Source organism: Condylostylus longicornis, unplaced genomic scaffold (assembly GCF_029603195.1).
Source record: "Condylostylus longicornis isolate FDR11 unplaced genomic scaffold, ASM2960319v2 ptg000135l, whole genome shotgun sequence".
Lineage (NCBI taxonomy): Eukaryota > Metazoa > Arthropoda > Insecta > Diptera > Dolichopodidae > Condylostylus > Condylostylus longicornis.
Genome location: NW_026578103.1, coordinates 1,397,345 through 1,423,635, shown reverse-complemented (window position 1 = coordinate 1,423,635; position 26,291 = coordinate 1,397,345). Strand labels below are relative to the sequence as shown.

The 26,291-nt window shown below is 24.6% G+C and overlaps 1 protein-coding gene, 2 long non-coding RNA genes and 2 other non-coding genes across 5 annotated transcripts in view; 1 reads left to right on the top strand and 4 right to left on the bottom strand.

Annotated features, from left to right (window-relative positions):
• Window positions 1–569: 569 nt before the first annotated feature.
• On the bottom strand, window positions 570–3,535 carry LOC129615326 (uncharacterized). The gene is made up of 3 exons (XR_008697449.1): window positions 3,340–3,535; window positions 3,158–3,284; window positions 570–898 (listed from the first exon to the last, which is right to left on the bottom strand). It is a non-coding gene; the product is annotated as an uncharacterized LOC129615326 (long non-coding RNA).
• On the bottom strand, window positions 1,091–1,188 carry LOC129615508 (small nucleolar RNA psi18S-1377). Its single transcript, XR_008697463.1, has one exon. It is a non-coding gene; the product is annotated as a small nucleolar RNA psi18S-1377 (small nucleolar RNA).
• Window positions 2,875–2,986, bottom strand: LOC129615509 (small nucleolar RNA psi18S-1377). Its single transcript, XR_008697464.1, has one exon. It is a non-coding gene; the product is annotated as a small nucleolar RNA psi18S-1377 (small nucleolar RNA).
• Window positions 3,536–7,696: 4,161 nt separating the features above from the next.
• Window positions 7,697–9,599, bottom strand: LOC129615240 (uncharacterized). The gene is made up of 3 exons (XR_008697440.1): window positions 9,430–9,599; window positions 9,194–9,375; window positions 7,697–9,139 (listed from the first exon to the last, which is right to left on the bottom strand). It is a non-coding gene; the product is annotated as an uncharacterized LOC129615240 (long non-coding RNA).
• A 4,406-nt stretch (window positions 9,600–14,005) lies between these two features.
• LOC129615112 (out at first protein) overlaps window positions 14,006–26,291 on the top strand; it is a 148,183-nt gene continuing 135,897 nt past the window's right edge. The window contains exon 1 of the mRNA XM_055530187.1: window positions 14,006–14,037. Within this exon, the coding sequence (XP_055386162.1) occupies window positions 14,006–14,037 (32 nt within the window). The remainder of the gene's footprint in view (window positions 14,038–26,291) is intronic.

The following is a 26,291-nucleotide window of genomic DNA, read 5'->3' as shown; positions in this document are numbered from 1 at the left end:
AATCCACATACAGACGCATAGGTATTAACACAGATTTGTATTGCCAACGATATATAATTCATTGTTGCCTTATTTTTAGTTTTGGTTAACTTTTTGCATCAAATTATCACAAAATTTAAACATCAGAAGAAATTTTTTTCTTCAACATGTAATAAAATAAACATACATATGTATGTGTTCATTTTAAATAAATTCCTTTTTTGAATTTTGAAAGTATCGATTTTTCGTCTGAGAGTTCTACCGCCAAATTTTTAAATTCTAATTTTCAAAAAAAAAAAACTAATTACCGGGTGTGTTAAATATGAAAATACATACGCAACACTGGGTATTGCTTTCATTAACGTTTCTTGAATATGAGAATCTCTGCAAAACTTACGCTTTGAACGCATGTTAAAAAAATATAAGTTATAATTATTTCTGCTACAATAAATACCTACTAAAGTATTTTTTAGAGGAATGTTTTTGTTTTATTTCGTATTCTTATTATGTATCGTTCATCATCATTGAATATTGATCACACACTTTAGTCAAAAATAAAATTTATAAATGAAAGTAGATAAATCTTTAAATGGCATAAATATATGTAGATCAAATTTTATTATTTTTGTTATTTTTTTTTATCTTTTGTTTTAATAATAATTAAAAGTTGTTCATTAAAGACGTTATTTTTCTTCATATATTAATGTATAAATAAATTATTTTAAATATCAAATTTAGTTTTTAATTATACGAAACTTCGTGTAGATGCATAGATTTTTTAATTATACATTTATTTTCCCTAGTTTTACGAGAAAATAATATGATCCCATGATGTTCAAATCCAGGTAAGCTTATGGGTATATTCTTCTTGGTTGTCGTCAAATTATATTATATCGTCCACAGCCATTCTTTTCTTGCTCTAAAAACAAACATAATTTTAATATATGTATAAAGTTGTGGCCAAAGTTTTTATTTTTTGAAAAAACATAAAATTGGAAATTTTAGTTGTTACTTATAGCTTAAAAATTTAAGTTATAGCTTATAAATACATACATATATGTATTCCAAAACTGAAAGTGTAATCTTCATATGGAACAACAGTTCAACAACATAATGTTGAAATGGATAACGTTATAAAGATATTTTCTATACGTCCTTTTTGACAATTATAGTACCATGACATGAGTACTACAAACAACACAAGGACAACCATTGAAAAAAAAAATTTTTTGAAAACACAAGGACAATTTGTATCCACACGTTATTACTAAGTTTATTACAAACCCAATGCAATATTTCTAAATAAATATGAGTTTTATGCAACTGCGAAAATTCCTCACCCCTACAAATCTTACTTTTTTCAATATTTCTAAATAAATATGAGTTTTATGCAACTGCGAAAATTCCTCACCCCTACAAATCTTACTTTTTATACGAAAAATTTTAACGCGATATGACTCAAAAGGTTCCCAAGATTATAATGGGTAAAAATAGTAAACAAACCATACGTGAATTATGGAATTCTTAAAAAAATAAATTTTAACATAACAGAACGATCACTAAACTTTTCATAAACCTAAAATGGTTTCCATATTTGTTTTGCATTTACAGATACGATTTGATCATAAGTATTATCAAAATTAATTGTGCAGCAAAAACTGTACAAGAAACGGATGAGTATTTGAATCCCAACATTGGAATATGTATGCTTTAGGCATATTCTAGAAACAGAACTAAAATACATCTACTATTTGCTTCTACCTTGCTTTTAAAAAGATCTGGTAACACAAAGTTTTTTTTAGCTCGCTTGGAATATAGTTTGAAATTTTTGTCATCCTCTATGTGGAACACACTTTAACATAAGATTTGTTTAAGTGAATAACGAGAAAAAGATATTTTATATACGTCCTTTTTGACGATCACAATGTTAAAATATATGCATTGCAAATAACACAAGGACAATTTAATTCATGAAGTTAAATGTTTATTGTATATAGGTTTATAGGTATTTGAATTTTGAAGATTTCTCACTTTTTAAATGTGAATTTAAAGTGTAACACAATCCTGCAGCAAAAATTGTGCTGGAATTAAAATATTAAACACCAATTTACTGCAATATTACTGGTACATCAGTGTTTATCTGCTTTTGTTATAAAGCTGTAAACTAATATATTAGCTTACTTAACACAAATTCTTTTATATGATCTTAACAAAAGCATCAGCGGAACGTTTTAATCATACTCCAACAGTAAAAACCAAAACTAGCTTTGAGTTTTTTGTACTTACCTATATAGCTAAACTGCACCTAATAGTTTTGTTTTAGTTTAAACATGATGCATAAATTGAATTTTTTGTCATCCTCTATGTGGAACACACTTTAACATCATATTTGTTTAAGTGAATAACGAGAAGAAGATATTTTATGTATGTCCTTTTTGACGATCACAATGTTAAAATATATGCATTGCAAAGAACACAAGGACAATTTAATTCATTAAGTTTAAGGTTTATTGTATAAAGATTCGTACATATTTGAATTTTGGAACTTTCTCACTTTTTAAATATGAATTTAAAAAGTAACACAATCCTGCAGCAAAAATTATGCTAGAATTAAAATATTAAACACCAATTTATCGTAGTATTACTGGTACATCAGTGTTTATCTGCTTTTGTCATAAAGCTGTAAACTAATATATTAGCTTACTTAACACAAATTCTTTTATATGATCTTAACAAAAGCATCAGTGGAGCGTTTTAAGCATACTCCAACAGTAAAAACCAAAGCTAGCCTTGAGTTTTTTGTACTTACCTACATAACTAAACTGCGCCTAATATTTTGTTTTAGGTTAAACATGATGCATAAATTGAATTTTTTGTAATCCTTTATTTTGAACACACTGTAACATCATATTTGTTTAAGTTAATAACGAGAAAAAGATATTTAATGTATGTCCTTTTTGACGGTCACAATGTTAAAATACGTGCATTGCAAATAACACAAGGACAGTTTCAGTAAGCTAATTGGTATTTTATAACTTGAATATTTGAACACTAAAATTTGATGCAGTACAAATAATTTTGTTACAACGTGTTCACAATTTCTGAGAAATTGAAAAACAAAAGACGAACTCTTAAACTTTACAAAACATAAATTCATATTCTTGCATATTCTACTTACCTTGAAACAATGTTTCATTCTTTGCTAAAACGTCCATTTTGAAGTTTCCCGAACTTCTTCAAAGTTCTTGTTTCATCCTATTACGTAAGTCACATTTTTGATTGAATTGATTTCAGATCCAAAAGAACTAAAATAAAAAATCTTAAAAAAACTTAAAAAAGAACTAAACATCCAATACATACTTTGCAAAAAACCTCAGTAAAAACTTGAAATAATATTGAACTAGATTTATTTTTGTGCCCTTGCAACTTATTTTTCATTTTTTGGTTTTCTTTTTACCTTCTTTTCTTAAACCCTCTAAATTAACTACATCATAATGACACTATGGCAGAACTATAATCTATAAAATTCTTGCACACTTTGGTTATGAAAATTCATTTTTTTTATGCCAGGGATGTATCAAAAACTCAAAAGTAATCTTAAAGTGACTAAACAAAGGGTATTATACCAAAGAGTGTTGTCGCATCATTCAAAATTTATTGAATGAATATCTTTATTTTGAAATATTTATTATTGTGTAGAGCAAAAACATGGCAAATTGAACTCCCTGATTCTTCTTCTTTTAAAGTTGTTTAACATTAATTTGTAAATATAATGTTAGTTATCCGTAAATTCTTTAACGTCAAAATTTGTTTTCAGTTTCAAACGTAGTAGAGTATCCGTAAACTCAGATAACTCAGATTTTGTAAAATTTGACGTTTAAGAATTTACCACAACATTGTATCCGAAATGCAACAGCGTCTCACATTGAATAACGTTGTTCTAACATTATCATTACAGGTAAACACCAATTCAATGCAAAATATCAAAAACATATATTCAATTCAAGGAAAGTTGGATAATGTAATATAAAAATACATACATATATTAAAATGAAAAAATGTTTTGAAATATTTTTTTACTTTAAAAAAATTTTCAACTTATCTTGTTTTCAAATTACACATATTTTATACTAGAGGCCAAACAAGAAAATAAAATGATTACGCTTCTGTCACGACTTTGACAATACGCGGAGCAAAGAAAGAAACAACCAGAAAAATTTTACATCATTGTTTTTTAAGATGCTCCTCCCTTTAGTATTTCTAATTCGTTGGTTACGAATTTTACAATAGTTGGAACAAAGAAAGACACAACTAAAAAAGAATTTGTCTCTAATTTTTTTTTAAGATGTTGCTTTCCTTCCTGTAATATTTCTAATTCGTTATGCGTGATGATTGTGAGCTTATAAAATTCTTGATGCAAATATCTATTCCAAAATAAAATTTGTTTATAAAGAAAAAGATGTGAGGAGAATAAAAAAAGTTTTGGAAATATGTATGCTATAAGCACAGCTGTTATAATTTGGTAGATGATGATAAATCCTTTTGGGTATAAACCCCCTCAATAACTGCACTTTTCGTATTAATGAGTTATGATTAAACAAAACTATACGATGGATCACAGCAATGTTCGTTACATTCGTAACAAATAAATTTAAAGCCCAGACAGTGCCATTTTTTGGTTTTTTGTGGTATAATATTCGAATTAAGCATGCCAGAATTTCTTTGAGAAGAGCGAAGGAGAGTGTCTATTGATAAATAGTTATAAACCTATAAATAAGATGTTACGAAGGTACTACTTTGAATAGGCATTTTTTAGTGATGTTGGCCAGCTTGGCAAAAAAGCTTCAAGGGTATTACATATGTCTATATACGATTATTTTAATGTCTTTTTATCTAGCAAATCCCAATGCATAAAGCGAAATTGGAAAGCACGACTTTATTTTATAGGTTTTTTTTTTTTAAAATCGAAATTTATATTTTTTAAATGAAATCAATTACGTAAGTAAAAAAATATTTAAATTGTTTTGGAAGAGACAATAATATTCAAAAATTTTTTTTTTTCCAATGGTTGATAATTTTTCCGAAATATAATTTTTTTTTTTTTTTATTGGTGTGAAAAGAAAACTTCCTTTTATTCGGAATAAAATACTTTTATCAGCTATTATGAAGAAAATCAGCTTTGATAAAGTGCGTATGTAGCGCACGAAATATATTAGCGAAAAATAAAAGTATTTTATTCCGAATAAAAGGAAGTTTTCTTTTCACACCAATAAAAAAAAAAAAAAAAGACAATAATATATTTATTTGAATTGAATATGAATTTTACGGGTTTGAATATTTTTTTTTTTTTTTGAAATACATAATATCTTAGCAAATGACCCAAAAATTTCGATTGTAAAATGTCAGGTACTTATGTAAATTTTTGTCCGTATGCACTTAGTATTAAGATAAGCTATACATACACAGGTAAGGTCCTTTTATTAGTATTATGATATAAACCATACATACCCAAGCAAGGCCATTTTATAAATAAATTGCTCTTGTTTACCTGTTAATAAAATATAAAGGAAGAAGCCATATATTTTTCAAGTACTATATATAACATGTTAACTAGTTTTCAAATAATTATGTAAAAAACAAATGTGGGGAAGTAGGTACATACATATTTATTTTTCATAACTTAAAAATTATTTGAAACAATACAATAAGTATCTTTTAAATAATTGAGATGAGATAATAACTCAAATTGTTGGAATGAACCACATTATATTACTTTCATTACCACTTTTGGTAAGCCGACACTACTCAACTTACTTTATTGAAAAATACAAAATGTGCATAAAAAGTCATATATCTTTCCTCATTAATATTTAAAACCGTACTGAAATATGAAATTGAAAAATTTTTCCATTTTTCCTTTCTTCCTTCTAGTGTTCCCACTTGGTAAAAAGAAAATGTATCCAATTTCGAGAAAAAAACAAAAAATGTATCCAAAATGTATTCCTCCTAAAATAGCATTATTATACTAAGTCGTCTTATTTTGTACAAATTAACCTGTAATTAATATTAATTTGCTTTATTCCACAATATGAGTTTTTTTATTTATAGTAAACTCTTTAAGAAAACACATACAACCTTTATTACATTTTAAATGTAAAAGTTAAGGTAAGCAAAAACATATGTATATGTTGTGTACTTGTTGAACTATGCGGTAAAGACGATTCACCATGAAAACGGATAAATTTTAAAAAATATGTTCTATTACACCTAGCTTACACTAAAATATTTCTGGTACATTCTTGTATAAATGCTCTAGATTTGAACACAAGAAGTGGCAGTTAATAAAGTATCTTTTTTACTTTCTTGTAAAAAATTCGGAAACCTGCTTAGGGAAACCAACAAATAACATTTTTTGAAGATAAAGCAACTTCGCGATTTAATATTAGCAGCATTTTAACTGTTTTGTAATATTTATTTAGTGTTTGAAAAAAAAATGTATCCATATTTTAGCAAAATTTTTATATGTAGCCAATTTAGGCATTTTAGCAGATTTGAGTATCTTTGTATTCAAGCTCAAATTTAAAGCAAAATTATATTCAAATGGATACAATTGTATCCAAGTGGGAACTGGAGTTGCCTCCTGTCTTTCTTTCTCTTAGGTTTAACGAAATTTAAATGCGAGTTTTTTGAAAAATTTGTACAACATCGTGATATTTTTTTAAATATTCAACTTTTTTTTAGTTAAGAAGAGAAAAGAAAATAAGAAATGTAATACGATTAATGGAATTTAAAAAAAATTGGAACGAAGGCAACAAGATGTTATCAGCGGAATTCCACTCAAGCAGCGGAATTTAAAGCCTAAATCTTAGCAACGGCTTTTATTTAAAAAATTCACAATTTCAGCGAAATTTCATATTTTCTTAAAGAATCAAAATTATTTCGAAATTGAAATTTTTTTAAATAATTTTTGTCCCAAAAAATGTTTAAACGTATTCTTATGCGAAATTTTCATCTCTCATTGTGAAAATTTTTACGTTAGTTAGATTGAAATTTCACGTTAGTGAAAAATAACTTTTAGACAGGTCTTTCACGTATATCGACTAAGTGTAAAGTAGGTTTAATGACATTTAAAGACATTTTGTTTTGACTTGATATGTATAGACAAATTAATGTCAATCAATTTTTTTTATATTTTCAAAATTTCGTTTTTAGGCTAAATTTTTTTGCTATAGATTTTTAAATTATAGATTAAACTACCAAAATTGAATGCATTTTTATGTTACATACAATTTTTATATTTTTATCAATCTTGTAAGAAGTAACCAAATAAATAAAATAGCATAATTTTCAGCAATAAACTGCTGCTTACTAAATTTCTTTCGAAACATACAGCATAAAAGTGCTATGTTTTTAATGATGTAGCAACGTTTATTAAAAATTAACATTTGCAACTCGACATTACAAAAAATCATTTCTGCCAGCCGCCAAGTATAGCTGTCAGCCGTGATTTGCAGAGAACTTTAAATTGAAATTTTTAAACAAACGCCAAAGTACACATATATTAATACTGTAAAAATTGTATTCAAATTTTTCAAAAGCTTTAGCAGTTTTTTTTACAATGTCAAGGTATTTAAAGCTCTGAGACGGTATTACTATTCTATTAATACCGTACTTAATTTTTTTATAAAGCTGTAATAAAGCTGTTGACATTGTACACTTTTCCAAAATGCGTTCTATACGTAGTGGATACGTAAAATAAAAGTAAATTGGGTATCGAGCACGCTTTTCTTATACATATCATATAAATTTTACCAGAAATAACCAATTAAATAAACAAGCATTAATTTTCAGCAATAAAACGCTAGTTATTAAGTTTTTGCATTCCTAAAATGTATCATAAAATTACTATAGTTTTAGTGATGTGATAAGTTTTGTTGAAAGTTAACGTTTGCACTGAACTTGATGAGCACGGAAACTTTGTGACCTCCTCACGGAAATTGATGATCATGGAAATCTTGCAAATATTTTCAGTACATAATTTATATCCTTGCTCCAGATGTAAGCGCTGTTTTTAGTATCAACATTGCTTCTTATCTTTGAATTCATATGCATCATAAACATACACGGCATAATTAGTTAACGATATTATTGATTTGTATTCCTTATCTTTTACTTGTATCTTTTAGCGGCAAACACTTTATCACAAATTTCGTATGTGAAAGCATTTTGCTTTGAGTTCTTAGTACGTATATGGTTTATTAGAGACCTCTTTCTTGAACATTTTATATCACAATGCGGACATTTGAAAAATCTAATCTTTTTTTCTTCAACAGATAAATGTAATTTGTGATATTTTAAACTTGCGTAAGTACTAAACTTTTAGCTAGAAATTTCGAATTTACAGAACTCTCTTTCCTCAACGGATAAATGCATGGCACGATGCAGTCTTAAATATCAGTTGCTTGCAAATCCTTTACCACATATTTCACACAATGATTTTTCTTTAGAATTCTTATTACGAGAATGATTTATCATTGTCCAATTTTTCGGATATTCGAGATCACAATGTGGGCACTTAAAAAAAACATGCAATTTTTTATGTTCTCTTAAATGCCAACTACTTGAAATGGTTTTTCCACATATATCACATCCTTTTTTTTCTTTGATAAATTTTTAATTTTTTTTGTTTAAGAATACTTCTCCACTCTTTTTTACTTTGAAACTATGTATTGGCGTTGATTAGTTTTCATTTTTCGTTTCAGTTTGATATGAACTTTTAGTACAATCGTCATAATTTCCAGTTTTGGAGTTTCAATAATGTTTTGATTTATTTCCTGAATTTGTTAAGTCTTAATAATTGTCATTAGTTGCAATTTCAATAAAATATTGGTCCAATTCATTATCTGAATTATGATTGTCATCATTAATCCCATCTAGAAAACCTTGGTTGTTTTCTACTTCTATTATTTCTAAATTTTCATGATTATTTTCTTTAATTATAGAATTATATTTTGTACGTAAATGTACAAAACTTATTGGTATACTTTTCTTTTCTTTTTAATTTTTGTGAAGCATTGTGGACTTGGTTGCAAAATGCACAAATTGATTGTATAAAACTGTGACATTTTAGACAAATCTTGAAATCTTTCATTATATTGGCCTACAAAAATTAATACATATAAAGAATATTTTCAAAAAATATAACACAAATTACCGAGAAAGAAAATAATTTTTCAATTATACGTAAAAAAACTTTACTAGTGTCCAAATCCACATGACGTAGCTCACCACAAAATGGGCACTGGAACTTCTTAATTTTGTTTTTTATCTTTTTTCTGATGCATTTTTTATTCAATATAAACTTATTTAGTTTATTAACAAAACTTGTTTATTGGCCTACAAACATTAATACATATAAAGAATATTTTCAAAAAATATAACACAAATTACCGAGAAAGAAAATAATTTTTCAATTATACGTAAAAAAAACTTTACTAGTGTCCAAATCCACATGACGTAGCTCACCACAAAATGGGCACTGGAATTTCTTAATTTTGTTTTTTATCTTTTTTCTGATGCATTTTTTATTCAATATAAACTTACTTAGTTTATTAACAAAACTTGTTATGATGTTAAAAATAACTAAGAAAATATAGGAAATGTCAAGGGATCTGACGTTTTTCATAAAAATGTCATATAAAATGTGTACCTACTCTTTGACAATAAACATTTAAGGCTTTCGTTGCTGTGCACCATTTGAACTTTATTAAATTGCTATTGAGGAGTATAGCAATGTATTTTGAGCATAAGGGGAGCGATTTTTTTTCTAGTATAACTCTGGCGAACTAAATACAAAACATGACAGATGTATGAGTCTAACGTTTCCAAAGAAACGGGTTAAGCAAAAAAAAAATTTAATGAGGAATTTTTTCTCCTTAAAATTTACTCACATCAGTAAGCAAACGCTTTCTTTTCAAGGCTGGCACTGTATCGTACTAACTGAGCTACACAGATATAAAGAAAAGAAATTATCGTCATATTTTCCACATTGTCTTCTACAGCAATCGTTCAAAATGTATCGTTTACACATTATCTATTCGATCGTCATTGAAACACACAATTACGTAAATTTATAATAGTTTATAATTGTCTCATAAAACAAATTTAAACTCAGTTTGTCTCTCATCTTAGTAAAAATTAATAAGCTTTGTCACATGAGCGTGTTTTTTTTACCAGGAATTATTATTTTTTTAAAAGCCGTTTTAATTTTAACATATACTTGGACATTGTCAAAAAATAACTTGCTTTTTTTATATCTATCCTCGAGGTTTATTATTTTTTAAAAGTTTACTAAGTTTTATTAATTTTTGTCTCGTGAGGGGGTTTAAAATGTCTTATATAAAACATGAAATTAAAACAAAACTTAATTAATTGTAGCATACATGACAATAACATTTTATTTAAGAATATATCAAACAAAACAGGCACCCATTCTTGAAGTAAAAATAAAAGCACTATTGTGAAGTCCTATTAATTGGTGATAACCTATTTACACAATTTAAATTAATGTTTTAATTATTGAATTTAAAACTTTTGTGTTTCTTCTTGGTTTATGTCAATGATAATTATTGAGTGTCAGCGTCGTAAGAGTTTTAAATAAATTATATCTTCTACATAGAATGCATTTTACTTTATTTACTTTATAATTAGTACAAGCAATTAATATCATCTCCATTTGCAGTATTAATGTATTAACTTATGCACAATTTACTTTTAAAAATTGCACTTTGACAATTAATATATTAAATTGCGTTTCCTCGTTTAATTCTTTACATGAGTCGTAATTAAATTTCTTACCACAATATAGCACGTTAATATTACCACATGTAACAATATTATTAGAAAATTATCTAATGCAATGCAGACTACAATTTAAGTTATAGGATAATATATGACAAACAAGAACGGAACTTTCTTTTGAAAAACATTCTATGGCATTGAGAAATATGTATAGTTTAATTTTTGTACATACGATTAAGTGCTTAGCAGTTTATAAGGCAGGTAGGATTGTTTAAATCTAAAACAGATAAGATAATTCTGATCAAACCAAAAAGAAATTGTTTACAAAATTATTTACAAATAATAAAGAAAATGTAAAAGCGATAATGATATCAATTAAATACTTTAAAAAAGTAAACATAAGCAATGGCATTAACAACAAAAAAAAATTATTTCGGCATCACCATTTATTATGATTGGTAAAATAAATTTACTGCTATTCTAAATTTCAAAATGATAACTCCAAAAATATTGTTGAAATTAATTATCGAGTATCGAAACAACAAATTTTAAAACAAAAACAATCAGAAGACAGTCGCATGACAGTGACATTTTTGTTATTTTTTAGAGTACTAGAAAAATATAGTTGACTTTCATATAACAAAAACTTATCAGTTCAGTTGGTATTTTCATATTGTGCAAAAGTAAATAAAAATGATAAAATTTTGTGCGGATAAAATTCATATTGCAAAAAAATATTAAGGGAAAAAAGAAAAAAATTGAACAATTTCATTAAGAGTCCATTTGGACAAAAATACATCAATTAATCAAATAAATGGGATTTTTTTATCAAAAACTAAATTTTAATACTAGTTCTTCCAGTAAAAATATTTTTAGTTTTGTGTATCTTTTGATAAAATGTGTGTAAATTTAATGCAACCAAGTCATTATTTCTTAATATTATTAATTTTTCTACATTTAATAAAAAATTTCCAAACTCAGCTAATAATAAATGTACAAAATCAGGTAAATTTTTTTTAAGTTAAATAAAAATTTTAATTCATAAAATATTAAAATATATTTAAATCATCCATGGTTAAATTAGCAGATAATTAAATCATTATAATATGTACAAAATAAGAAAACTTTTGCAAGTAACATAAATGCATTGAATCAATATTGAGAAAAATTAATATAATACTTAATATTTCTAAAATTATACTTTAAAGTAATAAAAACCAAATTATCTTGAGTTAACACTAATTTTTCTTCTAAAATATACCCAACATTGTACAATCCACATTCTTTTGCTAACAATATAGCTTTTAACTCAATACTATCTATGTAGTTATATTAAATATAGCTATACCAGTAAAAAGATAGATGATTGTCAAGACATAATTTCAACTCATTTATTATTCTCCTTATCGTAGAGGCGAATAATATTTTTCATAACTACCTACTTATATATTTTTGAAAGAGGCAAATATTTTAAAAATAAACCAAATAGAAATATTTTCCACTTTATGATGATATTCATGAATTATTGGCCTTGACCCCACCGTTTGGAGCTGCTGTTATTATATTTCCCTTACTTAACAAATTGAAAACAAAAAATATAAAATAGATAGAGCAGACATTAAAATTACACTAGGGTATAGTTGTGTAAACTTAATAGCATGGATTTTGTTTTTCGAATAAAAAAAATACATATTACAATTTTTTAACTTATAAAGTAGATAAAGTACCTATATTTACATCTTTTTTAATATGTATATTTGCACGTCTTTGTTTTGTTTCTCCTTCCTTTAGATATTATTTTAAAACATTGAACTGGTTTGTTTTTGATTACAAGGATTCGATCTAAAGGGATATTAAAAATAAATAGCTATTAAGAATAAAACGTTATATATATGCACTTATATATTTACATGCTACAACGAACATACAAATATAGACGTATTTTCTATCTATTATATGTATCTATAATGTACATTTATATAAATACGTTTATAAAAGAAAGGACTTGGTTTTAATGCTCTTAATTGTGTTATTGATTTTAATGTGAGTAACAAGAAGTTTAATTTTAAAATAAAATTAATTTTCAATTAATTTTCTCATAAATCAAGATAAGAAATTCGAATAAAATAAATAAAATTTCAGTTACATTTTCTACATTTTAATTTTTCTCTAGTTAGTTATTTCCATTAATTTTCAATTGTTAAGTTTCTCTTTCCATCCATAGACAAATTCAGGAAAACAAAAAAAAACCAGCAAAAAAGAAAAACTCTATTTAGGTAGGTACATACAGAAAATTTGACATGCAAGATATTACGGACTCGCTTTTTTGTAATAAACGAAAATATATTTTAGAAGCGTTACTTATTTTTCAGGTAACATAATTTTTTTTTTTCATTTAACGAACTCCTTTATTTGCGTTTTTATTATTTTTTTTTCTTTTGAAGAAGAAAAATATACATCCTTACACATTTAAATATGCAAATAAAATTACAAAAAAGAAACTTTATTTTGCGTGTTTTTTTCTCACCTTTCCGCCCATTGATAATTTTACGGATGGCATATACTTATAAAAGACTACATAAGAATGAGGAGGTATATAAAATAAGAGAGAAAAAAAGAAAATTTGTTTTATATATATGTATATGTATAGTTCATGTACAAATGTAAATATACAATAAAGCACCACATGCCTTCACCTAATTCAACAGGATGAAATGATAATTTTACTGCAGAGCTCGTTATAATATGCTACGTCATATCAGCTGATAAACAACTGTAGCTAATTTCTAATTATCGATACCTACATATATTTATACATATCTGTAAATATATCTGTGTATGAATATTTTGGAAATGATGTAGATAATATCTGCAATGAAACCTTGTACTTAAGTGTATACTTAATACATATATTTTTCTTTATTCGCTATTGCTAAATTATTCTGGTTTATAATAAATGTAGATTAGTACGTATGTATTTTCAGTATAAAGTATAATATTATAAAAAAGAAACTGTGAAGAAGCGAAATCTGAGATGGTATTGCAAGATTATTTCATCAATATTACTTATTATGTTTTTTTCATAAACTTTAGAGTAATCATGTTTTTTTAATCAACATTTATTTTACTAATTATCCTTAAATCTTTATTTTTTCTTGCTTATAAGAATATTTAAATTTTTTTTCTTCATATTATGTACTTATAATGAATAACTGTTATTTAAAATATGGATAATTTAATCTTATCTTTGACAATGAGGTATGATAAAATTACTTCTTGATCAAGCACTTAATATTTAAACTTATTCATAAAAATTTAAGAGTTTAAGTATAAGTACTGACTTAATTTCAACTTTCGTAAATTGTTGTAAAATTGTATAATTCTTAACACTTTCAATCAAGCACTCATTTATTTTGTGCACCATTTCTAAAAATGAAACAGCCTGTCAAAAGGAGTAATTACTTATTATTAATTATATTTAAGTATTCGAGTTTAAGTATTTTAATTTTGTTTAAATACTTACGTTTAATCTTTTTTTTTTTAATTTTAACTTTAAAAAAGGATTCAGCTTAAATTTCTTTCTTTTTCTACTGCTCTTAAATATATTTTACTTTTGACTGTTTAAACTCTTGAATTTGTATTTTTTTTGTAATTTTATTACTGCATCTTCCATGTTATAATATGGCTGCACCTTTTTATATTTGAATACCCATAGAAATTTGAAGTAAAAATTCATTATAATTCAGATCATTAAACATATTATTCATATATATATATATATATTTGCTTTATATGTGTGTGTATATATATATATGAACGTATAATAACCTGTATATATACTATTCATAAAATAATCATTATATGCACTTAAATGTGTAATTACGATTTATGTCAATGTCGGTATAAAATCATGTACACGAAATCTCTGAATTGCGTATTTAATACTCATGTAAAATGAATTGAAAAAAAAATTTTAAATCACGATAAGAATTAAATTAATTAAAAATGAAAATTGTTTTATCTTAGCTTTGCATGATTAAAATAGAGATGTGTAAGTATATAAGATTAAACTAACATAATTTCTATATAAATAAGAACTTAAAATTAATAATTGCTAAAAACTTGGTCTAAAATAAGTATAATTTGTTATAATACATAAACAATAGCACAGTTATAATTAGATGTCGAATCATTACGCAAACAACACAGAATTTATAGAGTTTTGAAACCGAAATATTTGGTTTGACGTGGAGTTTTATAAAAGTTTTGCATAAGGATTAAGAACCCAAACTATAGAATACTGAAATAGACGAACCTGTTTATGAAACTAACAAAAATCATCTTATAATATGCATACATAATAAAATGATTAGTGAAATTTAAATGAAAAATATTAATTTGTATGTAGCTTTATTTTCATGGCTTACACTACTATGATTTGGGTGTAGGTATATAAGCGCGCAATAGTTAAGAACCATAATTCCGGCTTTATTTTCATAAATTTTTAAACAAGATTTTTATTGGAATTTATCTAAAAGTATGACGAATGAACAAGCTTCTTGTAAAAATCGATGCCTGCAATGCAACCGATTATTTATTAAGGTCCCAAATTAAAATTTTTTGACTAAATCTAAGAAATAATTAACAAAATTTCTTAAATAGCTTTTTGTTTGATCATACAACCGAAGTTAACGTATATACTCGTAACAACGTTTGGCAACAAAAATAACTAAAAAACTTTTTTAAATAATGTTAAATTTCAGAATCATTACTAAGCTTACATTTTTTGAGGTTTGTTATGTATACAAGTGCTTTAAGTAAGTATATTTGCTAGATTTCTTAAGAGTTGAAATGAGCGCTATATAACAAATTTTCATGACTACATGCGGTTCTTTATATAATTTATAAGAATGAATTTGGTTGTATTCCTTTATTTAGAAGTATACTTAATATGAAACAACGCGCTCGATGCAGAGTTTAAGTAAAAAAATGGCAGTTTTCATTTTAAATCAGTGGTTATGAAAGTTTTTTTTACATATACGTATTTAAGATTATTTTTTAATGTTTTCAAAGTAAATTTTTTATTCAAAGTAAATTTCTTTTCGAATGATCAAATATTAAAAATTGTACAAAATTTTTTGTATTCAATTTGCAAAATTGTTGAACAATTCTTATAAAAGGCAATTAGTCGATTGCTTAAAGTTTTCTTCAAAGTTTTTTTTCTATTCGTGTTTATTGAAAATGAAACAAAAAATCTAAATGGGTTTTTTTCTATAATAAGATAACTTTTTTATATGACAAATCATAAATGCTACGTTTCTATTTAGTTAAAAAAAAAGAAGTTGTTTTTTTTTATTCTTCATCTTTCGTTCAATATAATTTCTGTTTTTTTAATCTTTTAGTTTTTCATTCATCTCTCTTTTCATTGACCTTCAAAAATTTTCTAATTTTAGCAGAAATGTTCAGCAAATTGCTGAGCAGCAGAGCTATTATTGTTCAGCAAATTTTAAAATTATTTTAATATATAGAAATATAGAACAACATTCTTGAAAACCTCTACTTAAAGCAGTAGTAATAATAAAAAGAAAAACTAACATGAATCGAAGTATTCATTTCGTACTGTAATTACATAAATATTTTGCATTTTAAACAGAAAGACTCGTAAAATATAGTCTTTCAACAGTAGTTCCATAAATGAATTTTTTTTCCCGCCCCTATATGTATGCAATTTTTAAACAAATTGAAAAAAGTTAAGCAACTATGTTTTTTTCTATGAGTTGACAAATTCTATTAGCTATAAATCTATAATTTATTACTTAATGCTGTAAGTTATTGCTATCAATTTTATATAGTATACTTACCTCAATTTTGTTAAATTTGCTTACATTTTAGAAAGCTTTAAAAGGAATATACTACAATTGTCTATTTATATTACTGTCAAATACATACATATTTTAGATATTGCTTCTTAAAAATAAAAGCGGAGATTTTTTTAAAAATATATACAACAACTGGAACGTGAATTAATTCAAATTTTTCCAAATTATAACCAAATGTGAATCTTTTTCACAATTCTGTCTTTAATCAAATACATACTATTAACTGCTATACTATTAACTTCTTCACAAAATTGCAGAGAAATTTTTTTATTTCTTAAATTACTACAAATTAATTTTTTTTATTTTTACCAAGTTATTCCCTATTTTACACGCGTTTACATACGAGTCATATTTAAATTTAATAATGTTAAATTGAAAACAGCACAGTATTTTTATTATAAAAAAATATTATGTATGGAAATAAAACTAAATATATTTTTCTTCCAAAATAGAATCTTATTATAGTAGATGTACTTAAAATGACATAATTAAGTTCTATAGAACCAAAATCAAAAACGAAGGTCATAAATTACCATTCTTGCAAAAGTAGAAAAAGAAAATAAAAATAAAAAGTACACAAATAAAATAACTAGAAGGTTAAAGAAAAGTAAAAATAAAAAACAGAATGAACCAAATTGTACTCGTAAATCAAAAACAAAAATGTAAAAAATAAAAAAAAAATTCATCAAGTTAAATTGTAAGTATTTGTAAATGTTTATGTATAAGTACGACTATACTTCCTCCATATATTTCAATTTTGTTAAAGAATATTAAATTAGAATTAAGGATAATTACATCAGAAAGATTTAATTCAAAATGATTTGATTCACCCGAAAAATGGCACACACAATATCATTTCCTTATTATTTATATTTAATGAGATTTTTTCTTTGTACTTAACTATGCACAAATAATATTACACAGGGTGTTTTCTTGTAAATAATTTTTTATTTATTAAGTTTTAAATATTCATTTCATAAGATCATTAAAGAAAGTAAATTGATAAAAATTGTATATGTATGTATGTATATATATATAAAAAATAAATTGCAATTTACGCTTATGAATACTAAAATGCGGGTTCCGATTGCAATATACCCTTTGTATTACTCCGTCTTTGTAGGCTTCATATTGAACTGAAATAAGTTTTAAATAAATTTTAATTCTGTTAAAATGTTTAGGTAACTTAATTTTTAAATTTACCAATTTTATTCCTATAACAGTAATTCTCGAATTTTAATGTAGAGTGTACTACATCGTCATCTGTACCACAAGATTCAAGGAAATATTGTTGAAAGTTAGATACAAACTTATTGACTATAAATTATTTTTTTTTATGTTGCAAGTAATGAAAATTTTCATTAAACTTCGGATTTATAGATATAAAAGTTCAAATTATGGAAACATCCTGTTTGTATAAAAAAATAAATGTACATTTTATAATATCTCTGTATATAGAATATATTTATTTATTTATAAAATAATGCATATGTACCTACATATGTTCAGTACAAATACTAATATAATATTATACATACTTTTATTTGTGTTGACAGTTGACAAACGATCTATTGAAGTTGAAATATAAAAATCTCATAATGTATGAGAAAAGTTCAATTAAATTTATACTGTCATTCTAAAAAGGAAAGAAAAAAAGAGATTGGAAATTTATTTTTCTTATTTATCTGTTTTATATTTTTTTATTTTTATATTTTATATTCTTTTTGATTTGTTATTGAAATTCAAATTTGATATTCTTTCCTTCCATCATCACCATCTCATTTAAATTGAAGTCCTTATCAAAAAATACTAAAAAAAATGAGAAAAAAAAGTAAAATAGAAAAAATAACAATAATATTTTTGTTATAAAAATTATAATTGATCAGTTAGAGGTCATAACAACAAGATGGATAGTAGGTGGTAGCCATTTTTATTTTTTTATATATACTTATATAAACACATAATTATTTTTTTACTTTGCATCGAGGTTGGTAACTTTAACAAAAGGATAGTGCTAAAGAAGATATAATTTAAAGAGAAATTTTTGTTTTAAAAACAAGTATAAATGGATGTGCAGTGCAATTACTGTGGTGGTTAAGCTGCTATTTGAGCAGGACAAGTGTATATACATGTATGAAACAAGAAAAAGATTAATGTATAATTTGCAATTAATTGTAGCTAAGTGAACGCAACAATAGAGAAATGAAGAAAATTTTCCAACGACAATAATTTTTCGGTTACGCGAGCGAAAAGTTGTAAACTATTGATTCTCTCGATTTTTTTGTAAAAGTAATCAATTAATCATTGTATTCATCATCGTCAACATGCTTTAAAATCTAAAATAACAAATTTTTTTCTTTAGACTGAATTCAAATTATTATGTCAAATACACTACTAAGCTACATAAGTAATATTACTCGTATAAGTAGGTAGATAGATATGTTTTCGAAAATAATGAAAAATCATGCAGAAAACACTGATAAAAAATAATGAATAAATTTATTATTTCAACTGAAAAAATTGATATACCTACCTGTTTGTAAATAGGTAATAACAATTTTGATTTCAAAATTCTGGAAATTTTATTTTAATGGGGCGACTTAGAATGTTGTCACATATATTATAGATTTTTTCAAAGAACAGAACACTAATTGAGTTTTTTTTCGAAATGCCAAGTATTTGTGACAAAGCATTTTCACAATTACGCATAAAAATATTTACATGTACATAATATTTATATAGAGGGAGGAATTTAGAGCTGCGTATAAATATACTTTGAATAAAATGTTTCAAATAACAGTCAAAAAAGGTAGTTTTTACAAAGTCTTTCGTGGTTACAAATTATTTTATCAATGCTTAAATTGTAAAAGGAATATAATTGTATCAATTCTGTATTGAACTAATATTTATGCATATGTAAAACAATTATAGAATCGAAGGAATACGTATACGCACTTATTTAAAATAATTCGATATAACTTTTTCTAAGTTATATCAATTTTATAAATGAAATTTCAGAAACTGGTTGCAATTATAAATTTTTTTTACAGCTCTTGTTTTAAATTCTTGAAAAACAAAACAACCTGATTTAAGAAATATTCCTTTTAATATTTTTTAATAAAACTTTGTTGCCAATTGATTTTCAAAAATTATCATAAGAAAAACTAATGCCATTTATATCTATCAGGCCACCAAGTTCAAAAAGCAAATCAAATTAAATTCCAAATTTATAGGAAGTTTAAATAGAAGGGGTGTCGGAATTTATTTGTGTGAAGGAAATTGATAAATATTTTTGGCTGTACGGATTCTATATTTATGTTTTTTTATGTTAGTAAATTCCATCTGAAAAATGCTTTCAAAAAAACAAAATTGCAATTTTTAGCGCAGAGTAAAATTTTTGAATAAGAAATAAAATTTAAAAAGAAATTAAAAAAAAAGCAAAAAAATAATAATTGCAAACTAGATGGCTTTTACAACTATACTAAATAAAATGAGAATTATAAAGAATGTTAAAAAATTTAACAAAAAAAAATATTTCAATCGGCATACTTCGAAAACATTAAAAATTGTTTTTGTATTTTTTTCCGATTTAAAATTTCGGAAAATATTTTCAGCGTGGTGGCCTAATAGATATATATGATATTATGAAAAACATTATGTTGTTATTAAAATAACTTGATTATTGTGTAGGTTGTGTTTGAGTTATTATAGAATCTTTATAAATAAAATTGTCTTATTTTCTTTCGTGCTTATTATTTGTGCGTAAAAACAGGTTAAAAAAGTATAGATTAATAATTCAATAAACTTTGAATATATTCTGCGAAGAGGAAATTTGAAAATTTACATTTATTATAATATTTGCGGAAATTTTATAAAACAAAAAATATTAATTTAATAATACTCATATTTTAAAAGTATATTTAAATATAAATGACAAAAAAATGAAACCCCTCACTCTTAAATTACAATTACATTGATAGTGTTGTTTAAGTAGTGAATGAAATAATTATGAATAATTCATTTCATTCTCCAGGGGTATAAATTTTTCGACATCGTTCTGAGAACTATTTTTTTTTTACTCTGTATTGACGGCTTTAAATAAAACAAATTAGTAATGTAGATAAATAATTGTAATATTCGAATGTTCATTTAAATTGCTTTCCCGGGAAGGAAAATATATTTACTTCAAACAAAAAACCTTTATTTCTAGAACAACTATGTTTGACCTTTACACTACCTTATTTGATTAAATTTTCGTTTGACTTCAAAAGAAGTTCTTTAATGTAAAATGAAAATTGGAAACAAATGCGAATTTTTATTTTCTTTTGCGAGGAGAATTTCAATATAAATTTATAATAATAAGAACACCCGTTAAAAACGAATATAATAAAAAGATTTTACTTACAAGTAAACATTTGTTTATTTTTAACAATACTTTTACAGTAGAACTTCGTTTAATTGGGCTAATTAGATGGCGAATATTGTCAGAATCGGTTGTGTGTAAATATTAATTTATCCGACTTCCAACCTATAAATATAAGTTAATTGTATATTTTGTTAATTTATATTAAATTTATTGGATATTAGTTTTACATATATATATTACATTTTGCAATTAATGTAACGGTTGTTGTATATTACCTAGTGTATATGCTTACATCTTTTATCCTTTTTGGATTATTCTATTTTTTATTTACAATTGTTATTGTTACTGTTGCCGTTATTATTATTTTTTCTTATAATAGCAGAAAAATGTATGTATATGTGTATATGATTTTTTGTAATTGCCTTTTATTTTACTTTTGATTTTTCTTCTTCATGCAATAATTATTCCCTCGGAAGTAGAAAAGCGTAAAAACAAAAAAAAAATAAGAATGCTAAAATACTTAAATAATGAACTAAATAATGGTGGAAAACAAGATGTCAAGAGCTTTAATATTATAAAAAGTTAGAATGAATGAATAGTAGCTAGGTGTTGGGCGAAATTTTATAAGTCATAATGTATCATTTTTTATATTTTATTTTTTATTTATTTTTTTTTTGTTTTTGATTATATTTTTTGTTTTTCCCTTGATTTTATTATATGTTCATAGAATATACATATAGTGGGTATGCAGCACAATATAGCAAAGATTGTAAGATATGACCATGTGCGTATATAATTCAGCTAACATACATATGTGTATGTGTACATATTTTCCTTTATTAGATATTTTTGAATTTATTTCGTATGTTTTTGTGTTGTAAATTACATTCTTATATTCTTTATTATTATTTTTTCTGTTTTTGACACGAAATACAACAGTGTAAACTTGTTAGATTTTAATAATTTTCGGGTTTTCTTTTGTAACTCAAACTATGTGTATATTTTTCTGTCCTATTCCTTATTCTATATTCGTAATATACTGATTATATTAATGGTTCTTCTTCTTGTTTACTCGTTTATATACGAAATATAAATTATATAAAATATGTTTTATATTTATAACAATATCTGTATAAAAATATTTTATAAAGAAATTTGTACACAAATATACGAGTATATATTTACATACATACGTATATTTATAGGTTTATGTTACTGACAATTTATGCGCCAATTTGATTTTATTAATTGAAATCTTTATAGTATATGTATAAGTGATAAAGATTGATTACTAAGGTTTTAATAAAATTCTAATTTAATTTTTGTTATAAAAATTTTATTTAATTTTTATATAAACGGTGAAGATGATCTATTCAATGTGGCTCGTTTGAAATCAATGTTTTATTTGCGTGTTTCTCAATGTAATTTTCTATATATTCACACAACTTTCTTGATGGTTTTCTTACAATTTCGTACTATACCTATTTACTGCAATAAATAACTGATAGAAATTTGTCTGAATAATGCAAATATTAAAAATTATGATGTATTATAGATGCAGCGTTTTGTAACATAGCTAGTATTAATTATTACTAGCACATTTACTTAATATAATAGAATAGAAACCTTTCATCTATAGTTTGCACCTTCTTCTTACATTTTCTTTTTACGTCCCCGCATATTATTTTTAAGGAATTATCCTTAATTGAAATATTTTATTTCAAAAAAATATTTTCTGAGAGTAAATTTCTTGTTATGTTTGCAAAAAATTATTTGAAAGACACTTCTCAAATTTCTATGTAATTTATCATTTTTTTATTATTTAGAACTTTAAACATTTAAATTTTTATAATTTTGATCAAAATTTTTAATTTTCTTTCTTAATCAGGCTTTTTAACGAAAAATTTTAATGTTTGCGTAACGTAATTGAATATCAGTTGCCAGTAACATAATTTTTACAAACTTATATCATTTTAGTTTTGTAACATTAGATTGATTGCTATCCGGAAGATTATTTTTATTTTTAAGGATTGCCAAATGAGTTGGGCAATTCTAATGTTATAACTCTTGAAGTAAATTAATATTTTTATATAGATTTTGGCGTGTTAAAGCCATTATTCTGTCATCACAACACGTAAAATTTGAAGTATAATTATGAATTTATACATATTATATCTATTTTATTTATGTACAAATATAATATGTATACCTATATATATGAGGAATTAATTTTTCTTGTTTTTTTCTGTTATTACGGTCTTATTTTATGAGATTGCTTCCATTTAAAATCAGAATAAGCTTTACTTTTTTTGAATAATCTTTTGTAAATGTATAATGTCATAAAAATTTTTATGCGTGTATATATGTGCTTGGTTTGTAATTTCGTGAAAGTGAGTGGCAAGTAATTCAAAATTTATGACATAAAACCTGAGAAATAGTAAATAATACCAATTTTTACATTATTTCAATCCGAAAATGAGAATTGTTTATAAAATTCTAGGACAAGTGCTACGGTAATAACCTAGAATAATCGATTCTTACTTTATATTGTGTCGAACTACAACAATTTTTTTTATTGTTTTGAGGAACACGATTAAAATTCAGAATTAATTAAAATAAAAAATCTGATGTGGTTAGCACATAAATGACCGAAAGTGTTATTTGCTAGTTTAGTGAAAGCGTTACAAAATATTATGAACTCGCATTTTGAAAAGTTCCTTCCAATTTTAAGGAAGTTACAAATCTTTTAGTTAGCATACCTAGAAAAGTATAAATTTGGTTCTTAGTAGAATTCTGCTTTGTGCCACTCGAATTCCCTGAAAATATCATCAGCTTTAAGCTGGCTTTAAGTTTTAATAACGAAAGCGAACTATCGAATAATGAAAATAAGTTTTTTCAAAGTTTTTTTTAATGAAAGACGCGATTTTCTTGACCTTTCTATGTTCACAGAATTAATAAATTACGCTTGCCTTGAACAGACTCGTTTGCTAAAATTTTAATTTTTACGTATTTGGAGAACTATAATTTGGAGGAGAGTTTAGATACGCAAAAAAGCTATGCAGAGAAATAATAGTTTTACTATAAGATATACATAGTTTTATTATTTTTACATTTTTAACAATGTTGGACAAATGGATAGACGAGCGAACGTTTACCGGAATGGAAATGATATTGGGCAGATTTTTTTAATTTTTTTTCCAAATTGTGCCGAAAAAGATTAAAAGTCAGAAATAAGTTTTGTATTGAAAATGAAAAAATTTCTTTGTCAAATTGTCATTTTTCCCATAATTTTTATTTTGATAAATTAAATTAATTTATAAGTTTAATTAAAATTTTCGTTAAAAAATGATGTTTTTTATTAAATAATAAATTAAATATTAAAATAAAACTTTTCCTTTGTTTTTCTTCGAATAAGTATGACTGCACAAGTATTGCTGCCCTCTTCATTTGAATTTAGTCTTCAGTGCCAAGAATGAAAAGTTTAAATTTTTTTTTTTCAAATTAGTTTTCTGTAATTTTAAACTTCCTGAGATTTTTTTTTTATTTTTTGGTTTTTTTATTTTGTTAAAATCCTTGACACGAAATTAAAATACTTTTTCTTGAAATAAGTATATAATGTAAGTACTTACATAGTATACAATATTGCATTCAGTTTTCTATACAGAAATCTTGTGAACAGCTTCAGCGACAATTATCAAAATTACTCCTTTCTTTGCATGCTCATATTTAAATAAGCATATTATATAATATGTATACGTATACATTAAAAATCTTAAGAAAGGAAATTCATATTTATAAATTTTTTTCTTTTCTAACCCGTTAAAACCCAACTGAAAAAGAACTCAATTTTGTAAAATAAAAATTATTTTTCTGTTTGTTATTCCTTGTTTCTTTATAAGTGTATATTTAAATTTCTAAAAGAACTTTTAATATATATTTAATTTAAAAGATACTTAACCTTGAAATAACTTAATGTACGGTTACAAAATAAATAAATTACTACTCGTATGTGTATTTATATACATGCACATATGGATGTGTATGGTAAAGGATTTCATTAAAAATTTTAATCTCAATCATTTACAAGACTTAAATTGTAGTGCAAGATTTCACACTATAGAATACAGGACAAACATTTAATGTTTTTTTTTTATAAATTTAATAAAAAACATTTTTATATATTTAAAGAAATCTTAAAAAAGGCGAATTAATATTGTTAATATTTAATTTGAAATGTATGTACATACTTTAATCGTACATAAAAATGATCTCTAAAAATTTTCACACCAATAAAAAATGTTTCCATTTGCGTTTTGCTTTCAGATTCCAATAGTGATCCTTAAATTTTTATCCAAAATTTCGTAAAAAAATTTTTTTTCGAATTTTTTTTGAAAAATTACCAATCCCGTCAAATGATTTCCTTGTTGTAACTTTTATGATAAAAATGAAAAATTTGATTATAGATTAATTTATTCTTTCGTATATTTTTATTAAATTTCTTTTTTAGAATTTACTTTTTTCGTGAATCCAGGTTTCTTGTCACATGATAAATACTTTGCAAAAAATCTGATATGATCAGCGCATAACCGACTGCAATGTATATTGTTCAGATTCCAGATGATTATTAAAATGCATTTTAAACACTATTTTAGAATTTTTAGGACACTATAATGCTTTTAGTTAACGTACGTTGAAAAATGTAAATTTGGCTCTTAGTAGAATTTCATTTTGTGCCGTCCGAATTATAAGAAAAGTTCGTCAGTAACTTGTGGTAACAACTGGAACTCAAATATTAAGTTTTAAGAAATTCTGTCAATATAGCAGAAAATGTAAAATCGGCCCCAGTTTGGTTTCTGAGTCCTGATTTCTCCAAAAAATTTATAAATTCATTGTTTTTACATCTGGAATTAAAATATTAAAACATCAGTTCACTGCGTCATACGTCGCGCCAGAACGGCAACTGAAATATGACTAAAAAACATTTTTGCCACTATCATTGTTATTAAATTGAATTTGGGGTACAATTTGATAGCATCAAAAGTTTCTGGTTTGCATTTTTAGCGTACCAAAATAATTAAAAGTAGTTTTAACTTTTAATATCAAATATATTGATGTAAACAATAAGAAAACTTTTAAAATATATATTTACATATATGTTTATATGTTAAAATGCTGGAATTATGAATTATTAACCTTCTTATATTAATATGAACTTATGAGTGGTAACAATGTGAACTGTCTTATGAATTTATATACATTCTCTGATT